Source organism: Sinocyclocheilus rhinocerous, unplaced genomic scaffold (genome assembly GCF_001515625.1).
Source record: "Sinocyclocheilus rhinocerous isolate Xijiao unplaced genomic scaffold, SAMN03320098_v1.1 scaffold957, whole genome shotgun sequence".
NCBI lineage: Eukaryota > Metazoa > Chordata > Actinopteri > Cypriniformes > Cyprinidae > Sinocyclocheilus > Sinocyclocheilus rhinocerous.
In genome coordinates this window covers 103,309-126,202 of record NW_015649405.1, presented here as the reverse complement: position 1 = coordinate 126,202, position 22,894 = coordinate 103,309, and the positions used below count along the sequence as shown (strand labels likewise).

Sequence of the window (22,894 nt, the reverse complement as noted above, 5' to 3'; positions counted from 1 at the left end):
TGCAAAAAATAAAATAAAAATCTTCATTTGTGTTCCATGAAAGAAAAAAAAAGAAGAAAAAAATACAGGTTTGGAACAACATAAGGGTGAGTTAAAGGGATAGTTCACCTAAAAATGAAAATTCTGTCATTAATTACCCTCATGCCATTCCAAACCCGTAAGACCTTCGTTCATATTCGGAACACAAATTAAGATAATTTTGATGAAATCCGAGAGCTTTCTGACCCTGCATAGACAGCAGTGGGTCAACCGTAATTTATGAAGCTACAAGTAATTTATGAAGCTACAAGAATACTTTTTGTGTGCAAAGAAAATAAAAATAATGACTTAATTCAACAATTTCCTCTCTTCCGTGTCAGTCTTTGACACATGTTTGCGAGAGTACCATGACAAGCTCATCCAGATTCGACGTCAGAATGCCAGTTCCTGAACCACTGATGTCACATGGCCTATTTTATCGATGTCCTTACTACCTTTCTGGACCTTGAACATGGTTGTTACGTTCCTGTCTATGCAGGGTCAAAAAGCTCTCAAATTTCATCAAAAGTATCTTAATTTGTGTTCCGAAAATGAACTTATGGGTTTGGAACGACATGAGGGGGAGTAATTAATAATAGAATTTTCATTTTTGGGTGAACTATCCCTTTAATAATAACTATTTCTTCAATGAAATTAATTAGATATGTTCATAAGATATTTGTAAAGTAGCTAAATGGTTTAACATTATTAAATAAAGGACAGTCTCATGGAATCTTTTGTATTTGTGGATCTGCTATGGTGAATTCATTTTAATGAACGTTCCAGTCAAGTCCAGGCCCATTTGTGTTTAGATTCCAAAGGGACTGTAATTAAATTTTCTCCTGACACATGGTGTGAAAGTTTAAATGCTCCAGAAAAGGGCATAGGTAAAGATGTGTGAGCAGTGAATGGGTGGGCTTAAAGGGGGCCTTTATCTTGGGAAGCTGCATTAATTTGGTTAGTGTGGGTCAGAGGGGCTTTGACTGTGATGTATTACGTAACCCATAACGGGTCCCCATTGATCCAGCATCTAGCCACTGATCTCCTCTGCAAACCTACATCCCTGTTTCGCGTCCATTCCTCGGGGGGGCACTTAAGCTTTTCTCTGCCCACCCGCCAGTCAATGGCACAGGCTGTGCCAAGGTGACGGCTGCCCTTTAACTAACAGCTTTAACAGCGCCCTGCCTCCCTCCTCTGAGCTCTCCCGGAGCTGTTTATGCATGAAGATGAAAAAGACTTTCAAAATCAGTACATGTGCACACTCATTTAATATACAGCAGCAAGATCGTGTTGCTTAAACATGTGGTACTTAAATATGAAATATTCTTGAATTTGACTGAACAAGGGATGCTTGATATTTTGGTTATTGGTCAGTATTAGTGTCTTTTTAATTTAGCAGTATTGGTTGATATTGATTATGCAAGATTCTTTTATGTATGCCTATTTTTACATTTACATTAACTTTGTTGTAATCTAATTTAATTCTTAAAACACTAGTAATAAAATCACACTGTTAAATGATTAGTTGTGATATTGCAATGTCTGAAAAAAAAATCAGTATTATATTATATTATATTATATTTTATTATAGAAAAATATACATATATAATTTGTATTTTATTAAAATAAAATTGACTATTTGTGAAACATGGCATTTATTTTTGTCATAAAACATTAATTTTTTCATTCATTCATTTTTATTATTTATTTATTTTTATTTATTTTTTTGTACGTGCAGTAACCATGACACAATTATTTTGGTAAAAACTCAAAAAAGGCATGAGTTTCAAAGCTTGTTTGAAAAATCAAAGTAAACCTCAGGCAGAATTCCCATTACTCACTTCCAGTGTAGCTGAAGCTAGAATATTTTTCCTCCAACTCGTCATCCAGATGAGTCCTCTGAGGAAAACGCCGGGTTAACTCGGATTACGTGCAGGTCATAGCAAATAAAGCAGCCTGATTTATGACCATGTATGTCATAATTGCGGCCTTCGATAACTGCGTACCTGTGGTGCGCAGGCTTCTGAGGCTCTCTAGAATGGTCTTGTGCGATCACTTTGGGTTAACCTTTCAAAATAATTCCAATCTGGTGATATTTCTTGGCTCCTTAATCTTTCATAGTGCCTGGCTGCCCTAAGTGTTCAGAGTCACCCAGAACTTTCTGTACCTTCTGTCTAGTACAGTTCTCAGCCTGGTGCCACCTGCAAACCAAGCGTTATGCTCACTTATCTGTGTTCTCATGCAAGCATTCCTCTTGTCCTTTTGCCAACAGCGAGGCCAGGACGGCACCGGCCTATTGTGCGCATGCTTTCGATGTTCTGTGCTCCTCATAACAATGGCCCTATGAGAAGCCAGTTGCAATGCACTCGCATTAGCGCCGGTGTGTGTTTTAGTATTGATGGCTCTGTCTAAACAGGAAGGTTTTCTCGGCGAGGCAGAATAACTCTATTGTTCTATCATGAGGGCCGAGTAATGAGGTAGTAACAATATTCCCTCATGATTGCTCGTCTCCGTCTTTGATCCAATATCATGTCGACAGTGGGAAAGACAGATAATGAGTCACGGCTTTGAAGACTTCAGGATGGGTTTAAAGTTTAAAGGCTGAAGTAATGCTAAACCTCCACTAAACCGCCTAGTCATATGATACAGATTACCTCTATTAAACAGGAAGCTCTTTTTTTCATCAACTTGTCAAAGACGCATGAGGGAACATTGAGCTAATTCTTTTAGTAAATGATTTTTCCCCTCAGTGGCTACATGTGTACTAGGGATGGAACGATTACCGGTTTCACGATAAATCACGATAAAATGCCCTGACGGTTAGTATTATCGTTTAAAATTTAATTATCATCAAAACCGTATTTGATTATCCAGATTTTGAAAACTCGCATTGATAATCGTGATAACTTTGGTCACTATAATCGTGATATGAAATTTTCATACCGTTACATCCCTAATGTGTACCCTCCACCCAGGCAGTGTAAGAACTTTATTTAATCTTCATTTCTGTCAGTTCTGACACTTTTTTTTCTATCTTCTGTGGAACACAAAAGTGGATATTATGACTTAACATACCAAAATATGCGACATAGGCTCATTGGAAAAATGTCTCTTTACTTACATTTTTGTATGTTAGAAAATGTACCTATACAGTTCACTGCACTGAAATGACCACTAGTGACAGTAAAACAGCCAACAACTTTTGTTTTCACACCAGGATTACAGGGCAATATTATAGATTAATAAAGATTTATTTTCGCATGGTACTTTGCTAATACTATGTTAAGACTTAAAAAAATATTTTACTATATTGTAGTGTTTCCCATACATTGATTTATTTGTGGCGGCCCGCCACAATATCAAAACTGACCGCCACAAATAGATTTTCCAAAAGGCTTTGACTTCGTTGAATAAACATGAGTACTGCACTTTTGTCGGTTAGGTTTATTATAGGTAACGTTATTTGCAAAAATGCAATAAAGCATTAACCTTTCAACACAACTCAGCAGACATTTCATTCAGAACATCCGTAATATATGCAACGGCCAATATATTAAAATGTTGCCCGATTTCTGTTAATCTGAAAGCACTTTTAGCACCACTTAGGCCTACTAGACATTTTATCTTTAAAATTGACGCGAAACATGCAAGAAACAGTGTGATACAATTTGTTTGTAGAAATGATGCCACATGCACATTTTTCCAATGAACCTGGGTTGAAAATTGAAGCCGTTGTTCATTGAAATTCATCCCCTCCAGTGAGCTGTTATCTTATGTGAGCATGTTATTGAAACGAGAATTGTATCAGTGTGATTCGTGGATGAATCCACAACAGGATCATCTGAATACACTTAAAGATCTGTTTTCAAAAAGAAAGATTAATTTACGACGTAGCTACCTGTTTCATGAATTCTCGTGAATGTACGACAAGATTATCTGTGAATAATGACGTAATTTTGTCTGTCTCTCACATAAAACTGTTGTATAGCGACTTGAACTGTGTGACTACTTTGTAGGGTACTTTTTTTGTCATTGTGAAGCTTGATAGCCTCAGTTCTCATTTACTTGAGTATCAAAGATATTTCGTTTTCCACAGAAGTAGGTTTGGAGTGACATGAGGGTGAGTAAACGATAACAGAATTTTCATTTTTGGCTGAACTATCCCTTTAAGATAATTCTCCAGCAGTGTCTTAGGAGGAAAGCCATTACTTTAATGCTCTTCACAGAGGGAACTGCATAATTGTGCTCAGAATTTGTGTTCCGCACATTCTCCTAAATAATTTAATAACGTTAGACAGTGGCGCACTCAACATCAGCCTAACAACGTGATCACTTAGAGAACAAATTCCCACTGGGAATTGTTTTTCCTTTATTTATTTTTTTTAAGTTTCCCACTTATCCGATCATTTGTTTATCTCTGTTCTTTGGTCCATTGAATTCTGCATTTCTCGCTCTTTCAAGTCCTGCAAACGCAAAGTTTTTATAAGTTTCATTTCAGCCAACCTCCAAAGCCATTCGTCGCTTTGCCTAAAAGTATACCTGTCACTGTGAGAGTTTGCCGCAGATGCCAGTGCCTGGGATTTAGCGAGGGAATTGTGCATGTTAATGAAGGAAACTGGAGATATTGAGCAAAATGACTGGCTTGATGTAGAGTTAATTGAAAGCAAAATCCTGTAAAAGGTCTAAAACCCAGTTGATGGACAAGTTTCAGTAAAACAACCGCAGCTGATAGCATCGGACACATTTCCGCTCAGTGCACGAGTGAAAATGATAACTTGCTAATCTATTATTAATGAGAATAAATGGTTGGCTCCCTGCTTTGCGTATTGATCCTTGTACTCAATTCGGATCGGGTGTTTCTGCGGAGCGGGAATGCTGCTAATTGCCGGGCGTCCATTTGTCATCTCCACTCTAAAGCCTTTTTTCTTAAAAGCCGTATAAATGCTTAAAACATTCCCTTAAAATTCTGATGCATTTTGCAACACGAGTTTCCTCTAGGGAAGCCCTTAAATTACCCATTTTGTAAATGGCCGTAACTTCAAGATGCAAATAAAACGTTTTTGCAAGTAAAAGTAAAGTTCTTTCATCTTGTCAGGAATTTGCGTCCCACATGTCTGTCTCCTCTTACGCTGGCCACATGCCACTGTCTAAAGCATGACTCTAGTCTGTAGGAAATAAATGTCAACAGGTGTCCAAGGCCACCTGTTCTGGCGCCTGTGGATTTATTGAGTTGTTTAATACAAAAGGACTGGGACGACAGCGCAGCCACCTGGGAGGTCAGGGCCCGGTCCCTCTCATCTCCTCCTATGACCTGTGCTCTCAACAGAGTCTCTTTGAGCGTCAAGTAACCCTGAGCCCTGAACCTCTCTTCTGTCAATTCACAAACATGTTGAGGGCACAACTGCACTATGCCAATCTGTTGGCTTTGAGACTTTGAGAGCTCTACAAATGTTTCAAGAGCACCTAGAAGATAAAGTCGCTGGCCACTGGAAAGGTCTTCTGGATTGCCATCTCAATCAGAATGTATAATAAACACCACAATAAGTGTAACTAATCTGGTCTTTTTGCTTTTTAGCAAGGCCTGCATGGTTCCAAATGCACCCCAGGTTGTTTCTGACTAGACTAGGACAGGGTTATATATTTATTTATTTGTATTTTATTTATTTATGGGGGGGGGTTCTGAAAAAAATAATCTATATATAAAACCATTATTTATTTCAGCAAGTTGCAAAGGCAATGATTCTCATTTTCATGTAGTCTAACTTGATGTACTAAAACTAAAAGTTTAAAATGGCAAAAACTCATAACAAAATTACCAAAACTTTAAAATGAAAATAGACAAATAAAAACTACTTGAAAATATTAATAACTATAATAGTATTGTAATGAAACTAAATGATACAATGATAGTACTATTAATTTATGTACTTAAGGATGTGATTTCACACATGATACTGCCTTTTTATGATTGAAACTATTTATTAATTATTTATTTATTTTATTATTTTTTACACAATTACTTGATCATTATTTAAAAACATTTATTCTGACTATTGGAAGAGGAGTAATAATAATAATAATAATATATCAATTACTAAAATAATTAATACTTATTTTGTTTGAATAATTGTTATTACAAGATTTATTTTTTTATGACTGACACAATTGCAAGATCATTGTTTAAAATAATTTATTATGAGTATTGCCGCAGGTGGAGGAGTAATAATAATAATAATAACATCAACAACTATTATTATTATTATTATTGTTGTTGTTATTATTATTATTATTATGTTGGAATAATAATATTTTTATTACAAGAATAACAACAGTAATAATGCTTAATGATTAGTTGTTGTAGTAGTAGTAGCGAAATTAAATGTATTAGTAATTAATAGTAATATTTATAGTAGTATTAATATTAGTAATATAAGTAGAAATGTTGTTTGTAGTTCTCTAAATTGCTGCAAATGTATTTTCTTCCTTGTTTCAGTCTATGTGTAAATGTTCATTATCCAAACAAATCATATACGAAAGTTAGTGGTGAATGTGTTGTTGAGTGCTATTCTTAAAGACCATTGGTTAATAAAGCCAAAGTTTAAATTGTTTGAATATCAGTAAAAAGTATTGATCAAACCAATTATCTGCCTGTCTACACTCTCTTATTATCTGTCTTTCCCCAGGACCTCTGTAGTTCATTCATGCATCTCATCTGCCTAAACTCTCAGAAGTTTCTATGTACTTTAATTCGAAACATGTGCCCAGATGGGTTAATGCCCGCTGATCCTTGCTCGTAAACAATGAGAGGAAAACCCCCCACATGCTGAGTACATCTAATAGATTGTCATGACAGATGTTAGAGCACTCTTGAATGTCAAAGTGACGCTAATCTCAAGCTTTAAATCTCACGCACACCCAAGTATCCATGTTTTGGGAAACTCCCAGCAAGGTAACTGGAGAATCTTGTTGGGGTTTTACCCATTAAACTACCAGCAGCTATCCACAAAGACTGCTACGAGGAGGCCGTAAGCTCTCAAAACTACCTTTCCACTCTCTTGTGTGGTTATAAAGGAGATAAAAGTGGCCAGAAAGGCTTTTATGAGGGTATGCATTGCTCTGCGGTGCCAATCAAAGAGGGAACCGGCACGTAAATGTCATTTAAATGTCAGGCCAGCCAATACTCCTGTGGGTCATAGGGGTGCTGGTGTGGTACACATTGACTTAGATTTTACAATAGAGCCACAAGCAGGTGCATACACACAAACAGTCTCACAGTTGTGGGCGTCGTCTTCTCAGATAAAGCTCCAGTGGGGGTTATGTCCTAGAGCAAGGGCAGCCCGAGCCACCCGGCACACCGTTCTGATGATTTAACAAACACCCCCTGTCTGCTAGTCAGTACTTCTCCACCTTACATTTACATTTACATTTACATTTAGTCATTTAGCAGACGCTTTTCATATACACACACACACACACAAAGAAAAACAAGTAGATAGAATAGAAAAAATATAAAGCTAGTGTTTGTTCTTTTTTTTCTTTCTTTTTTTTAATAAAAAAAGAAGATAAATATAAAGTAGAATTAAAATAGAATAGAAAGTGCTAGAGTTAGAGGGTCAAATAAAGGTGGAACCTTACCCGTAAGGCGCTATGTTATGTTAACTAGGTATTGGTTTTGTTTTCTTCAGCACTACCCCTCTGATCCCAGAGTATAAAGGAGGAAGGACACAGTTGCGGTGGCACCGTATTCCCTCGGCTTGTTCCCTCCAAGAGAATCATATGTACTACCGCATGTAGTCTCCACACTGCTGTAATTTATCTCTCCCTTGACTAAGAGAGGATCAGATTCCTACCGTGGACCACCCGCTAGGACACTGCGATCTATTCCAGCGTGGCCCGTGGTTCATTGGAGATGTTTCACTGTGATAATGTATTTTGTGTCCTCCTCCTTATGAACGAGATTATCAGAAATCACGGAACTGATAAACTGAGATCAGGTTAAAGGTGGTTTTCAGGGTCCAGTTTGTGTATTTTAATGGAGGTGAAGAATTTACAGATGAGATTCTGTTAGATTCAATAAGGATGGGTTTCTGATCTGATGGCATTAGTGAATGGTATTAGGAAATTGTAAATACAAGTAATATGTTTAGTATAATATTTAATGTTTGCAAATTTATTTATTTACTTATTTACTGGGTGATGCATTTGTTTTAACACATTTGTTTTTTTCTTGTCTAAAATAAATCTAAAAGCAAACTTCAATTGGTTTAAAAAAAATAGCCTCTGTGTGTATTTATTTATTTATTTATTTATTTGTCAATTGCAGTGGATATACATTTGAGAATAGCTTGTATTTGTGTCTTTTTACAAAGTTTCTCATCACTGTTGCCTTCATCTTTTTCACTAAATAAACACAAAAAGGCAATATTCCCTGTTTGTTCCCTGCTTTTTAAAATATATTTATTGTTAAAAGCCTTTTTACAGAAACTTTTACGGATAAATTTGAATTAAATGTGTTTCTCGAGTTTATACGTAATTGCATTCATAGCTGGGTAGAAGAAAGTTACTTTGTGAACTTAAAATTAATAATGTTTGCTTTGGCCTGTATTTATTATAATATTTGATTAATTATACTAAGGGTGCTTTCACACCTGGCCCGTTGTTTCGGAACCTGGCGCGTTTCCCCCCTTAGCTCGGTTCATTTGGGCATATGTGAACACGGCAATCGCGCTCGGATCCGCGCCAAAACAATCGTTCCGAGATCGTCTGAAAACGAACTCTGGAGCGGTTCGGTTGTAGTGAGAAAGCAATCCGATCTAACGGACCAAAGAACCAGGCTATATCACAATGTATTATGGGTAATTACGTAAGTTCCGTGAAAAGCATTAGCTTTGTTGTTTTGCTAATACTTCAAAATGAACCTGTGAATGTTGTGGGTGAGCACGTCTTCGCCATTCAAAATCAAAGTGCACTTTTCATTTTATAATTCCGTCTTATTGCTCTTCTTCGTAGTAGGTGCATTTTAAAAATGTTTCCCAATCAATCCTGGACTCCTGCTCAAAATGATAAATGAATATAGCGACAGCTACAAAAAAAAAAACAATAAGCCCGCAAAGATGTTGTCGTTTCATCCTGACGGATGACAGCCGTGACAGCTCAGTGGAATCCCGGAAAATAACCCGTGGAACTTTGACCAATGAGAGAACAGTTTACTCGCGCATGACTTATATTAACAAATTTGGTCCGTTAAGAAACTTTGCCGCTTGAAAGCGAACCGCACCAAGAATAAAAAGCAACATTGTAATAATTTGAATCCCTGTTTCGGAACAAAGCAATCGATCTACAGGTGTGAAAGCACCCTAATACAATTACGTACTTTCTTTTATATTTTAGGAAACAGGTCCATCAAAAAAACTGTTTGGTGCATTTTCTAAACAAAGAATGTTGAAATCTGTCCTTGCAGACCAGCGCACGGACACTGGCCTGCTTGTCCTTGAAGATTATTTCCCACTGTTGAGAGAGCAACTACAAAGAGTTGCTTGTATTTTTTTATAATATCTGTATGCCATGATGTTTATATACCGTGAGATTCACCTTTCACCTGCATCACCCACTATTTCCGTAGAATGTTGCGCAGTAGCTGCAATTCTGCCAAAAGGTCTTTCTCTGCTTGATCTGGCATCGATGTCCTTCGAAGCAAGCCATTACGTGTTTGAAATGAGTCAGCCGATATGTGTGGGTCTTTATCTTCACACCGCCCTACCTAGCTTGAGCAGTGATGAAACACGTCCCATTGTTGTTTGTATTGTAAATGCATGACAAAGATGCAGGGTGTGCGAGCTTCTCTCCCAAAAAAAACATGAACTGCAGCGTGCTCCGACCGGCCTGTTTAAAAACAACCCTGAATGTCGTTTAGCCACAAGCCCTTAGCCATACTATTGACAACGTTCCTCCTTTTGAATACAGAATGAATTGTTTTGATTCTACATGTCCACGTGTGAGTGTTTGTAAATTCTTGGGGTCACTTTTGGCGGTTGACTCTTAGTAACAGTGTTTATTTTCTGTTTTCCAGGACTGTAGCATTTAATTTAATGTTTTTATTACAAAAAATACATATATGTTCTAGGGCCAGATTTATTAAACAGGGCAAATTAGCGTTAGAGCGCAATTCCATAAAAGCGCCGATGGGAGGGGAAAATTCTGCGGGTGATTTACTAACAATGTGCACATTAAAGAACACAGACGCAGCCAGATCATTTCCATAATGACCAGCGCAATCTACCAAGATCAGTGCAAATTGCCACCTGCTTTAAGACATGCTTTTTTGGGCGTTAAATAATGGCGCAAATACCAGTTATTTGAAGAGGGCAAACGTTAGTAAATCGCGTTTCTTGATTCTTTTTAATATTCTCCTCACATAAATTTTGCATCTGAAAGGGAAACTCCTACAAATGCATATTCATTAAGGCCAGGCACAAAAATAACTGTGTCCACACCTTTTCAGTGCTAACTCTTCACTGCGCGTCTTTAGTAAATCTTGACAGTACTATTTTAACGACAAAAGATGGTTTGCGCTGGCACAAGCTGTTAGTAAATCTGGCCCCTAGTGTTGTCAGTCTAGGTTGTCACAATAATGTGATTAATGTATTTTTTAAAGGACAACTGATGTATTCAATGTATATTTTGAATTTTCTAAGTCTGTCAATTTAACACTTACATTTGATGTGATTATATAGAAAAATATTACATTTTAACAGTTAAATAAACAATTACATTTTTTTCGCAATTAATGCATAATTTATAGGGCTCCAGTGTGATTTAATTATAAAAAAATTTAAGTCAATCTTTTTTCATGTTCTTTGTTTTATAATTAATTTCACTAAATTAATGTGTTAATTGACAGAACTAGACGGAGCGCATCACAACATAATGCAGGGTTCTAGAGACGTTCATTGACATTGAAAAATATTGACATTTGACAATGTTTGTCAGTTGGTAGCTCCAGTAATTTGTATTAATGTTACAATGCCTGTTATATACAGAATGGGCCATTTTGACATATGTTAGGCGACTTGAGGGCAAAAGTTAGCTTAGTTCCAGTGTGAAGAATCCCCGTTAATAACTAGTTTAACATGGTTTTGCATGACCACAGTTCAGGAACTAATGGCTGCTCTCTTTCTCTCTCTGTTTTTTCTTTCTACCTCACTTTTCAAGGCTTGCCAAATTTCATCAAATCTCCAGAGGACCAGACGGGGATTTCGGGAGGAGTGGCATCCTTTGTGTGCCAAGCAGCGGGTGAGCCCAAGCCTCGGATCACATGGATGAAGAAAGGAAAGAAAGTTAGCTCCCAGCGCTTTGAGGTGACTAACTGTCTTTCCCTGCCTCTCCTTAGCATGTCAGTGTCTCTCCCATGCCACCTCATCATGATGCCTTTCTTCTTCCCATCATCAGTCGTTTTCGCAACACTCTTGCTTTTCTTCTTACGCTCACATATTCTTTTGTGTTGACGTCAGCCACCTTACAACCCTCTGTGTTGTCCCTCCATTCCCTTTGCCCTCTTTCCTGTTCTCTCTGTGTTACGGTTTGAGCTGAGATCTGAAGCGAATGTACAAAGGGTGCAAATCTTAGGATGGTTTGGGGTCAGTATGGAGCACCATTATTTTTCAACAGGGAACAAAAAAAAAGATATTTATTTATAAAGTAAAAATATATATATTTTTTTTTATTTTGCATGTGTTTTGCATTTCATTTTATTATGTTACTTATTTGCTTGCTTACAATCAAACAAAAAGTATGAGGACACTTTCCAAAAAAAAACCAAAAAAAACTTTTGACCCATTTCAGAGCAAAAAATAAATGAATAAATATTGTTAAATGTTTATTTGTTTGTTTTTAATCTTTCAAAACTGTACATTTTTAAGTGTGGCTTCAGTGTCCAAATACTTTTTGAAGCTGCTTTGTCAAATATTGTCAAAATATATTGAGACAAATTTTTTGCAACCATGTTGCCTAGCCTTGCTCTTTACCTAAATGAGGCAGTGCAGATCTCTAAGTAGCCTAAATACACTAATCCCCCGGTTTCACAGGCAAGACTTAAGCCTAGTCCCAGACTAAAGTGTAAATCTGAGCTGTTTTAACTGAAAGAAACTTGCACTGACTGATCTTAAACTATATCAGTGCCTTTGTTTTGTCTGAAGATGCTGACCAGTAATGTTTTTTCTAAGGCATGTTAATAAAAATTACTTACATTTCCTAATTGAACAATGGCCTAATCCTGGCTTAGTCTAAACCCTGTCTGTGAAACTGGGCCTAAATGTATAATCTCTTGAGTATTCTGTTCTAGCCCCATACACACCGTGTTGATTTGAAGTCTTCAGCACCACAGCAAGGCTGAAATTTGTGTAAATTGTAAAATAGCATTTCATTTTTTTTAAACACATGATCAAATAAAGCCCATGCCATCAACAGTTGTCACAGTATCCACCATGGATAGACGTGGCAGTTCTAGGAGAATAACTCAAGACAGTACTTGGCTGAAAGTTCAGAGGGAAGTGATTAAAGACCCACGGCTCTTTGAAGATATACGATCTGTCTGAAGGTTTGTCGTGAATTTAAGACGAGAAGAGAGAAAAATATTTGACAGTGTGTCTTTCTTTCTCAGGTGATTGAATTTGATGATGGCTCGGGCTCAGTTCTCCGCATACAGCCGCTGCGTACTCACAGAGACGAGGCCATCTACGAGTGCACAGCCGCCAACAGCGTGGGAGAAATCAACACCAGTGCCAAACTTACTGTGCTGGAAGGTAAGACGCCCCTGTTGGCATTTGATGGCCCTTGATTTGACCAGTATTTCATAAATTCCTGCTTTTTTGCATGAGCTTTTGCCTTTAAGTGGACAGGATGGAGAATATCCTCCCAGTTTATTTTTATTGACAAATGTATCTATTTTAAAATCCTCAAGCCATAACAAATGATGAAATTATTAGTTATAAAAATGTTGATTATAAAATAAAAATGATTAAAATTAAATTTTTACATTTTTATTATTAATATTTGTTTTACATAATTTAAGTATTTTATCATTGAAATGGCTAGTAGATTGTAAAATTAATACATTTGTAAAGGGGAAAAAAACAGCACCAGTGTGGCTTTTATACAAATATTTATAAAGATGTATTGTTAGTCAAAGCTGTTGTACATTGATTTTACATCTACATTGATTGTCTTGACAGATGGTTTCTTTCATGAACATGTGTATAGATAGTGTCTTGCATCAATAGTAGCGTATTAGGTTGTGAACCCTCATTTTAAGAATACCCCCCTGACCCATATTTCCATTGCCCCTGGATTGCATGTAAGTCATCAATACATTCATGTGCTGAGAAATAAGAGTGAAGCATGAGACTGGAACATGAGCATGTGATGAAATGTCAAAAATTCCGCCACTATTAAAATGAATATCTTAAAATATCCCACAAAATTCCTTGTAGTAACGGCTGACCCACCCCAGCACCATGTGTTTGGTATTACACACAGTGTAATCCCCTTTAATCTTATTCTTCACCTCCGTGTACGAGCAGACAAAGGCCATTTAGTTGAAATTAGAAGCGTTGAATGAAGAAATCATCTGATGAATGTTGAGTCCTCTGGCCCTGTTCAGAGAGGAAGAGGAAGAGAGAGGTGCCATATTGAAGGCTGGCTCTTTTAGCAGCTTTCCACAGTGAAGTGGATGAGCTGGACGCCCACAGGATCCTGCAGGACAGAATGAACTCTATTTATAGCTCATTGTTCATAGCAAGCAATGCATCATTTGTGTCCTACAGCAATGCTGAAAGACCAGCACAAAGGAGAAGTTGAATGATAATGATGTTCTCTAATGACTTACTAAAGGATGTCCTCTGCAGCACATTTGGAGGGTCTTGGGAATCTCTGCCAGAAATGCAATCACCTCATCTTAAAGCTCATAGAAATTATATTAGGCTGAAATATAACACATTCATTTTGATCACTGTTCAACCAGGGCGGAACTGTGGTGCTTACACTGCTTTAAATCCAATAGGTACAGTGTTTCTTTGGCCATTTGGTGCCTTTCATGTCTCGGTTTTCTTGGAAAAGAGATGGTATATGAATATGATAATGATTCAGTACCAAGGTGTATTTCACATTATACAGTCAGCCAGTCATTATGGCAACATAAACACAATTAGATTGACATTTAGCATTAAATTGAGAGACCTATGTAAAGTGATATGAGAGAAGTGAGCACAGTTATGTGGAAAAGCAGTTGTCGCATGATTGACCAATTAGAATAGTATTTCAGAGAGCCGTGTAAAAAGAAGTTAAACATAACGCAACCTTAAGCAGTGTAGTGTTTTTGTGTTTTACGTTTTTCTTCTTTTGGGGTTTTTTTTGTGTCGTTTTTATTTGTGTATGTGTTTTGCTTTTGTTTTTTGTTTCGGCTTGGTTTGGTTGAATGTTGCGAGGTGAAAGGGGAAAAAAGTACCGTATCTCTCGAACAACAAGCCATTATGTACTTAAGAGAGTTAAACTTCTTAATGTTGAATGACCTGCTTTACAGACTTGTGTTAATGTGCTAGAACTCGTTTCAGTCACAGGAATCACTCCCACCTGAGTTTAGCTGGTCATACACAGCTTAGAAATATATGAGTCACTGCGTCTGCCTTTCTAGTTAGCTACTTGAATCATATTGCTAAACAATTAATGTGAACTTAACATAATTGAACCCCATTTAAACAGATGGCAATTATGAGAGCATTTCTGTTGTGATTACGATGGTTGCTCTAGAAGCGTGAACAAGTCCTTTTCCTTAGAGGGCCACTGATGCGTCCTAACACGGCTTCAGGGTTTGTGTGTCGCCACACACTACACGTCGTGAGGAATACCAGCAGGTTTCATTTCAACTTCCAGGCTGCACTTGCACCAAGGTTGTGGGCGTTAGTTGCTCACAGCTGTTGCCTGTTGAATAAAAATCTGCCATGCCTCTGTTGTAATCACATTGTGCGGATGCCAACATGGGCCTCTGTGTGAATTCATAATGACTTCGTCTAGCTGCACCCCATTTGTGCTCCGCATTTCTCTGTAGCGGAGAGATTTGACATTACCGACAGTTTGTTACATGTTCCTTTTGCATTGTTCGGTTTAATCATTGTTTTATTCCATCCGCTAAATCACAATCAGAAGGTGTAATTCTGGGTGCATTTTCCCCAGAAATGAGTTCCTCTCATTTTTGGCCTATCCATTTCACGTTCTTGTCTTGTCTCATATTGACGTGATGATGTGCATGCTTTCATGTGTCACATAGTGAGGAATTAGAAAGATGCCCAACGTCCTCTGAACCCATAGGAATGCTTTAAATTCATGGATCAGTGGAATGTTTCTGTACATTGAGGATGTGGTTTCCTCATTAAATACCCTCTTCAAGAGCTCTACAGGTAACTTCTGGAGCTCTTGTCTATCAAAGTGTCTCCAGCCCGAGTGTAATTGATAAACATTACTCATATTGTCAGTGAATGAATATTGAACGAGCAATTTGGAGCAAACTTCATATATTACACTTTTAAACCAGTGTATACAGTAAGCAGGGATGGAAATTGAGAGGAATTGAATGATTGGCGCTCCGATTCAGATTTCACTTTTTGTTATTCTGAGGAAAAAAGAATGAACATTTATTGGAAAACCATTCAAATTGCATTCACTAGCAGCAGCTTGTTTAGTCTCATGTTTCAAACACCAGAACTGTTCAGTTCTTATCAGATCAGATTATATTGTACAATTCTCTAAGGGGAAAAAACAAAACAGGTTATTACCTGTTCACATTTATTGCATCCAACAGCTTTGCTGTCTTTATCTCTCCTAAATCTATATACCTTATTTTTAGTTATGTGTTTTTGTGTTTATTTACCAAATCAGTTTGTGAAGCATGGCATGTGTTGCACATATGTGAGGGAAAAAGGGTCAGGAAGCAAAGTATTCACAAGAAACAACGAATCACACTCTTGAAAGTTTTAAGGAGGCTCTGATTTAATCCCAATGCAGATTCTAGAATTGTTAACGACACCAAATGTTTTTTGGTATTAGTTTATATATATATGAAAATTCAGTTCTCAATCCCTCGCAGTTCTAAATATTTTTCCACCTAGTCAAGTAAAGACAAAGACCGATCTGGATCAGTATCGCCCCCACCATGTTACTGACACCATTTGTCATCAAATGTGCATTTCATTACAACAAGTTTTTGATCTTTTTTTCTTGATGTGAAGAATGACAGTTCGGGTCATTTTCCTGAATAAACTTTTAGTTTTCCTGGAAGGGCATCATTTGCTTATGCACATTCCATGGAAGCGCTCTCACGCAATGCATGCAGACCCCCTCTGCTTTACCGGTGTGGTCTCCAACTGCTTCCCCGGCTCCAGTCAACGGTTCGTGTCACGAGTTTAATTTCTCCCACCATCTGCTGGCTTGAAGCCCCAGCGCTGTAGATCATGAGCGTTTGACAGTTACAAACTGCGTCTGTCGAGGGCAGCCTCTCCCAAGGACTCGTGCAATATGGCTGGGTGGAATCACTCACCTGGAGTCTGTATCGGCATTCCTGCCGCTTTTTCGAGGGCTTTGCGGTTTAACTTCAATTACTGGATTTTGAATAAAGACTAGTTTGAGTTGCGGCTTTAACCTGCGGCTTGTTCCGCAATCCAAATTAAAGGCAGTTTTCCCTAATTTTGACTAACATCAGTAATGAATCCTGCCAGATCTCATTGGAATCACTGTACAGCAGATGCGTTTACAACCCTTGTCCATGTAGTCAGCTCTTTCCAATGCAGTTTAGTTTGGAGGAAATGACCTCAGATGTGTGACACAGGCTTTAAATCTGTAGAGCTGATATTGTCTGTAGTGGCTATTCTCTTACTGATGTTGCTCTGGTAATTGTGAATAAGCAGCCCTGTGGCTCTGACAGCCATGCTTACTAGGCTACGTAATTGGAGCAGTTCACACTTTGAGTCGTCGTATGCCCGACAGCCTGGTCAGTGTAGCTTCAGGCTGAAATGGTCATAGGCTTTCACTTTCAAAAGCTAAATAAATGGAATAATGTAGTCCGGTGAACAGGAGAGGTAGAAGTGAAGGTAAAATTATGTGAAATTCTGTGATCAGGTAATGAAATATGAGGCTGTGCTGTATAGTGGACATAATTTAGGTTGCAGAAATATAAAGCAATTTACTGACTAATAAAACTAATATGATTAAAATGTAATTTTATTAGGTAATTTCACTAAATGCCATCCTTCCACAAATGCATGCCATGCCTGGCATGTAATCCATAACAGAATTAGTCACTATATTGTTATATGACAAATTGGCATGTTGGAATGAATTCAGCTTTGCAATCAAAGGAATAAATGATATTTTAAAATGTATTTGAATAGAAAACCGTTACTTTAAACTGTAATATTATTTCACATTATTGCTGTTTTTATTGTATTTTTGATCAAATAAATGCAGCCTTGGTGAGCAAAAGGGTCCAAAATATTACAATTATCTTACTGGCGCCAAACAGCAACAACAAAAACTTTATTTTAAAAATATTTTTAAAAGTACTTTAAAATATATTTAATGGCAATAATATATTTACTTTTTACTGGTATCTGAGAGTATTTGCAAATTAACCAAAAATATTCAAATCAAATCTTTTACTTAAGCAAAATGTATTCAAAACTCTTTTTAAGATGCAACTGGGGTGGAAAAAAACAAATAAAAATGCTAAAGGTACAGGACGTTCCAAGGCTGTGAATGTGTAATACATTCAAGTTTCGTGGTTATCTGTGTTTCAGGTTGTTGGTTTGACAAGATGTGGTAGGAGTGGCAGCTATACAGGTCCCTCTAAGCGAGATCCCAATTCGTCGGTCATCCGACGTGACGTCTCCGTTCCCTCCTTCAGAGAACGAGGGTTACATACGTAACCGAGACGTTTTATGTTTCATTTGATTAGCTCAGTGTCAGAGCTCTAGCACAGCCTGAAGAGAAGATGTGTTAATAGAGAGGTTCATGTGTTTGATCTGTGTTGTTCTGTCTAGCAGACTGAAAGCATAAGTAAAGGCTGTCACATACACCGAGCCGAGGGGGCTTCATTTACAGCTGCTGCCATCTTACACTATTCTCATTTACTTTAAAGTGAACTCTATTAGAAGTAATTCAACTAAAAGGGTGTTTGAATGTGTCAGTGCTGCTTGTGTTTCTGTGGATCAGTTAAGTTTTTTTTAAAGAGGACATTTTAGATTTTAAATGGTTTCTTAATGATTATTATTTATCTTTTCTAATTATAATATTCATTATTATTTACTGTATTTTTGATCAAATAAATGCAGACGGATCATGTGACATTGAAAACTGGAGTAATGGCTGCTGAAAATTTAGCTCTGCTCTCACAGGAATAAATTACATTGTAAAATAGATTAAAATAGAATCGTTATTTTAAGTTTTAATGATATTAATGATACATTTTTATGTTATTTCATATTAATATTCCTCTTTTTTACTATAGCTATGAAATAAATTCAGTCTTGGTGAGCATAAGAGACTTTTTTGTCCACCCCTATTTCAAAAACATTAAAATATTATATAGCCTCTAAACTTTTATAATTATACTATCCTTTATTTATATTTTATTTGTAATTAAAATTATATGTTTATAATATGTAAGTTTTGTTTTATTATTTTATTTGCTGTTATATTAATTTAATCATAATAATTAATATTATATATTAATCATTTACTGTATTTTTCCTTTTCTTTTTTTTTTTTGCTGATGGCCTGTATGAGACCAAGTGTGCTAATTATGATCCATAGGATATCATTAATATTTAAAAAATTATAATAAAATATAATAGTAGTAATAATTTTAAAATGGCAGTATCTTCCATTTTTATAATATTTTTTATAATATTTTATAAATAATACCAGTTTAGCCACCAATATACTGACGTATATGTATGTATTTATAACATATGTTAAGAAAAAAAAACATGTTTTTGCTGATAGCCAATATGAGACCAAGCGTGCTCACTATGTCTAAATAAGGCATTTATTTATCACAACAGATAGCAGATCGTGTGATTTCCACACGGCTGTCATGGCTCAAGGTGACTTGGGCCGTTGCGCTTGAATGGAGTGAGCAGATCACCCTTCGGTTGTGGTAATGGGTCACACATGTGCTGTTATGTACAAACCAGTGTGCTGTAGCATAAATAACAGCTATGCGCCTGTGGCAGAGCTGTAGATCATACCGAGACACAAGAAACTGGAGGACACAATGGAAGGAGGATGAGACGGAAAAACCAGAAAAAGACAGAACCATGCGGATAAAGGAGGGAGAGAGAGACCACACCTGCCCAACATTGATTAAGTGAGTGTTGGAGGGAAGTCAGCCTGAATATTCTGGCCAGCAAGAAAAAGTGTATTATTTCAAAGGTCATGGCATGCATTACACCTCTTTCCTCACCACCGACTTAGATAAACAGTGTGCCGCTGAAATACTTCAGACGGGACTCCGCCACTCCTAGGGTGCGGTTCACCTTTGCACACGCTGCTTTGTTATTTACTGCATGTGTCTTTGAGGTTGCAGATCTGCACGCCCAATTATACCATTTAAAGGTGAGGATGTTTCGGGCAACTATTGATTATGCTGGGACTGTTTTCTGTCTGCAGTTTGGTCCTTATGAATTCCTAGCAGTGCTCACAATTAAAGTGAAGCAGGAGGTCTGACCTCAGTGAAACCCATTCGGACTACATAATCCCTGTACACTGAAACTCTGTTCCAAAAACAAGCTCCTGCCTACCTAGACAGCATCATAAATACATAATCGTAAACCAGTCCCATAATACATTGTGATGAGCTCTTACAAGTACAGTATACTCATTAACTTGTCATTATAGAAATACATAAAATATTTAAGTTGATGTTATTATAGATCTTAAAAATCTAATATAAGTTTGGTGTTGGTAAGATTTTTTTTTTCTCTCTTATTTAAACATAAGAGAAAGAAATCTCTTATGTTCCCAAAGGCTGCATTTGATCAGAAATAAATGTATGGATTTATTTGATCAAAAAAGATGAATATTTTGAAGTAGTATTACAATTTTACAAATTTCCCTTTTCACTTAAAAAAAAATATATTTATATTTATATATTTTAAAAATGTAATTTATTTCTGTCATGGCAAAGCTAAATAGTCAGCAGCCATTATTCCAATCTTCAATGTCACATGATCCTACAAAAATCATTGTAATATGTGCTGCTCAAGAAACATTTCTTCTTATTATCAATGTTTAAAACAGTTGTGCTTCTTGATGAATGGAATAATCAGTATTTATTTAAAGAAAGAAATATTTTGTAACATTTTAAATGTCTTTACTGTCATTTTTGACTAATTTAATGCATCCTTCTGAATAAAAGTGTTAATTTATTGAAAATAAAGGAATGAATGAATCTTATTGGCCCCTAACTTTGAATATAGTATATACCTAATGATCACACAATATACAGTATATTACATGTATGTTCATCCTTAGGAGTGCTCATACAGTTTATTTTTGTGATAATTAGGTAATGCAACTACTTGTTCTTTGTAAAAGCATGTAAAAGTTATCTCGTCCATCAGCCTGCAGGCAAAGCAGCGTTCTGCCGTCTGATATCACCTAACACTGATGTCATCTTGCATGAATGAATGCTGTTTTGTTCGGATACTGTGCCTGTCGTCTTTCACTTGTAATTGCTCTGATTCTCTAGAATTGTGTTGTTTGGCATTTGTAAGGCTATATTGTGAGAGTATGATCTAATTTGAAGATAAAGTATGTCATTTCTTCGATGTTGAAGTACTTTTTATCCCAGTTTAATATGCACAGACCACTGCAGAATAAGTGAGCCATTTGTAGGTTGATTTTCATTTTGCTTACATTCTTAGTGGACAACACATCTAATTTGTTGTATTTGAGTATTCAGTGATGTGCCAATGAAGCTGATTTTTGGCAAGCTGGATAATGTAAAAAGCTTTTTCTAAAGAAGGACAAACCTGGACTTGAAATGCTCTCTGGAAATTAAGATATGTAGTAAAATTAATGGTTTTCTGTTGTCATATATCATTATAGAAACCCTTCTGCTCCCTCCATCAAAAGAGATGTCACCCTTAATTGCTGGCATCCATCACTCTCATACACACTCTCTGGAAATTACAAGGACATTTGTTTCTCAAGAACTGTCAAGACTTTTACAGAAATACTACATTGTTTTTAAACAAAATATTAGTTCAGAAGTTGCCTTACCTGAGTAGACAGATTCAGTGCAAAGAATGTGCTGTCCATGTGTGTTTGTGGAACTTTGCTTTTCTATGACAATTGAGACCTTCACATGCTTTAAGAAATAGTTCACATAAAAATAAAAATAAATGTCTTTTCTGTATGACATTCTTTCTTCTGTGGAATGCAAATTGAGGAATTTTGAAGAAAGTTGAATGCTTTGAAAATGATGAAGAAGTACCAAAAAGTACCATTGTAATAGCGGTCATTATATGCTATATTTCCAACCTTTTGAAGTCTACCTTAGCTTTGTGTAACATGGGAAATGGCAACCCAAACTATACTTGCTTGTCAAACAAGTGCAATTGAGCTTGAATTATTTGCCATATTTGATGTGCTCAATTTATGTGTCGATCAATGTTTATATGTGAATGAAAGCCTAACATTTAAATCTGTTGTGCATCATATAGTGCGACTGCTTCTCTTCTGAAGACTTTGATTAAACCGGATTTAAAGCTCTTTATGAACCTTTTGAAGCATCAAGCTAGTTTTGTTTATGTGGATGTTCAATTGAGGGAAAAATATCTCTTCAGGCTGTGCTGTTGCATTTTTGTTTCAAAGATGATCAAAAGTGATATGGGTTTGGAATGACCTGAGGATGAGTAAATGATGACGGGATTTTCAGTTTTGGGTGAACTATTCCTGAAAAGGAATATGTCTTTGATAATGTCTTTTTAAAAAAAACTGAATTTTGAAGAAAATTGATGCTTCAAAAAGGATGCACAAGAAAAAAAGAAAAGAAAAAAATGGTAGTCATACTACACTATGCTAAATGTCAAGCTTTGTGTAACAAACAAACATTGTCCGTATGACTTTAAATAATAATGAGATAAATATAAATATATTGAGATATATAGTAATCTTTGAATCGTAAACATTGTTCTTCAAATCAGATTTTGATCTGGTTCTTAAGTGAAACTGACTAAATTTCACTCTGTTGCTGACCCAAATCTACATATGATTTCAAAAGATGTGGTGTATCACTCTCAAGTCATATGGACTACTAATTTGTTTACACATTTATGGTGCTTTTGCATCCTTTTTATGCTTTTTGTGTTCTTCAGAAGAAAGAAATTTATACAGGTTTGGATCGACATTAGAGTGAAAAAAAATATTTTTATTATTATTTTAGGGTGAACTATATCCCTTTAAACATAGTTAGAATGTAGCATGGACATTACAGCGGACTCATGAGATTGGATCTAAGCATGCGTGATCCGTCTCTGAAGAACGGCTTGTTCTCGGTGTGAGTGCCCCACGGTGCTTCATCACTATTTGAGCATCCTCTTCTGCGGCGACGTGTTTGTGCAGGGTGAGAATAACTCTGGCTGACATGGACGTGGAGAGCACTCGGGCTGTTTTACAGTGTGGTCTGAGGACAGAGACTGGTCTCTTCAGCGGGGTTCTGATTAGACCCATCACCCTGCTTGCCATGCTCTATTCTCCCTGGTAATTGGAGCTGGCAGGAGGTTGGCATGTACCCCTCCTGTCCTCCATTTCCCTCTTTATCCTCCCA

At 36.6% G+C, this 22,894-nt stretch overlaps 1 protein-coding gene across 11 annotated transcripts in view; it reads left to right on the top strand.

Moving 5' to 3' along the window:
* LOC107710549 (receptor-type tyrosine-protein phosphatase F) overlaps window positions 1-22,894 on the top strand; it is a 230,461-nt gene that overhangs the window by 110,398 nt on the left and 97,169 nt on the right. For all 11 annotated transcript variants that reach the window (XM_016515345.1, XM_016515343.1, XM_016515342.1 and 8 more), the window contains exons 3-4: window positions 11,230-11,375; window positions 12,677-12,818. In XM_016515345.1, coding sequence (XP_016370831.1) covers window positions 11,230-11,375; window positions 12,677-12,818 — 288 coding nt within the window. The remainder of the gene's footprint in view (window positions 1-11,229; window positions 11,376-12,676; window positions 12,819-22,894) is intronic.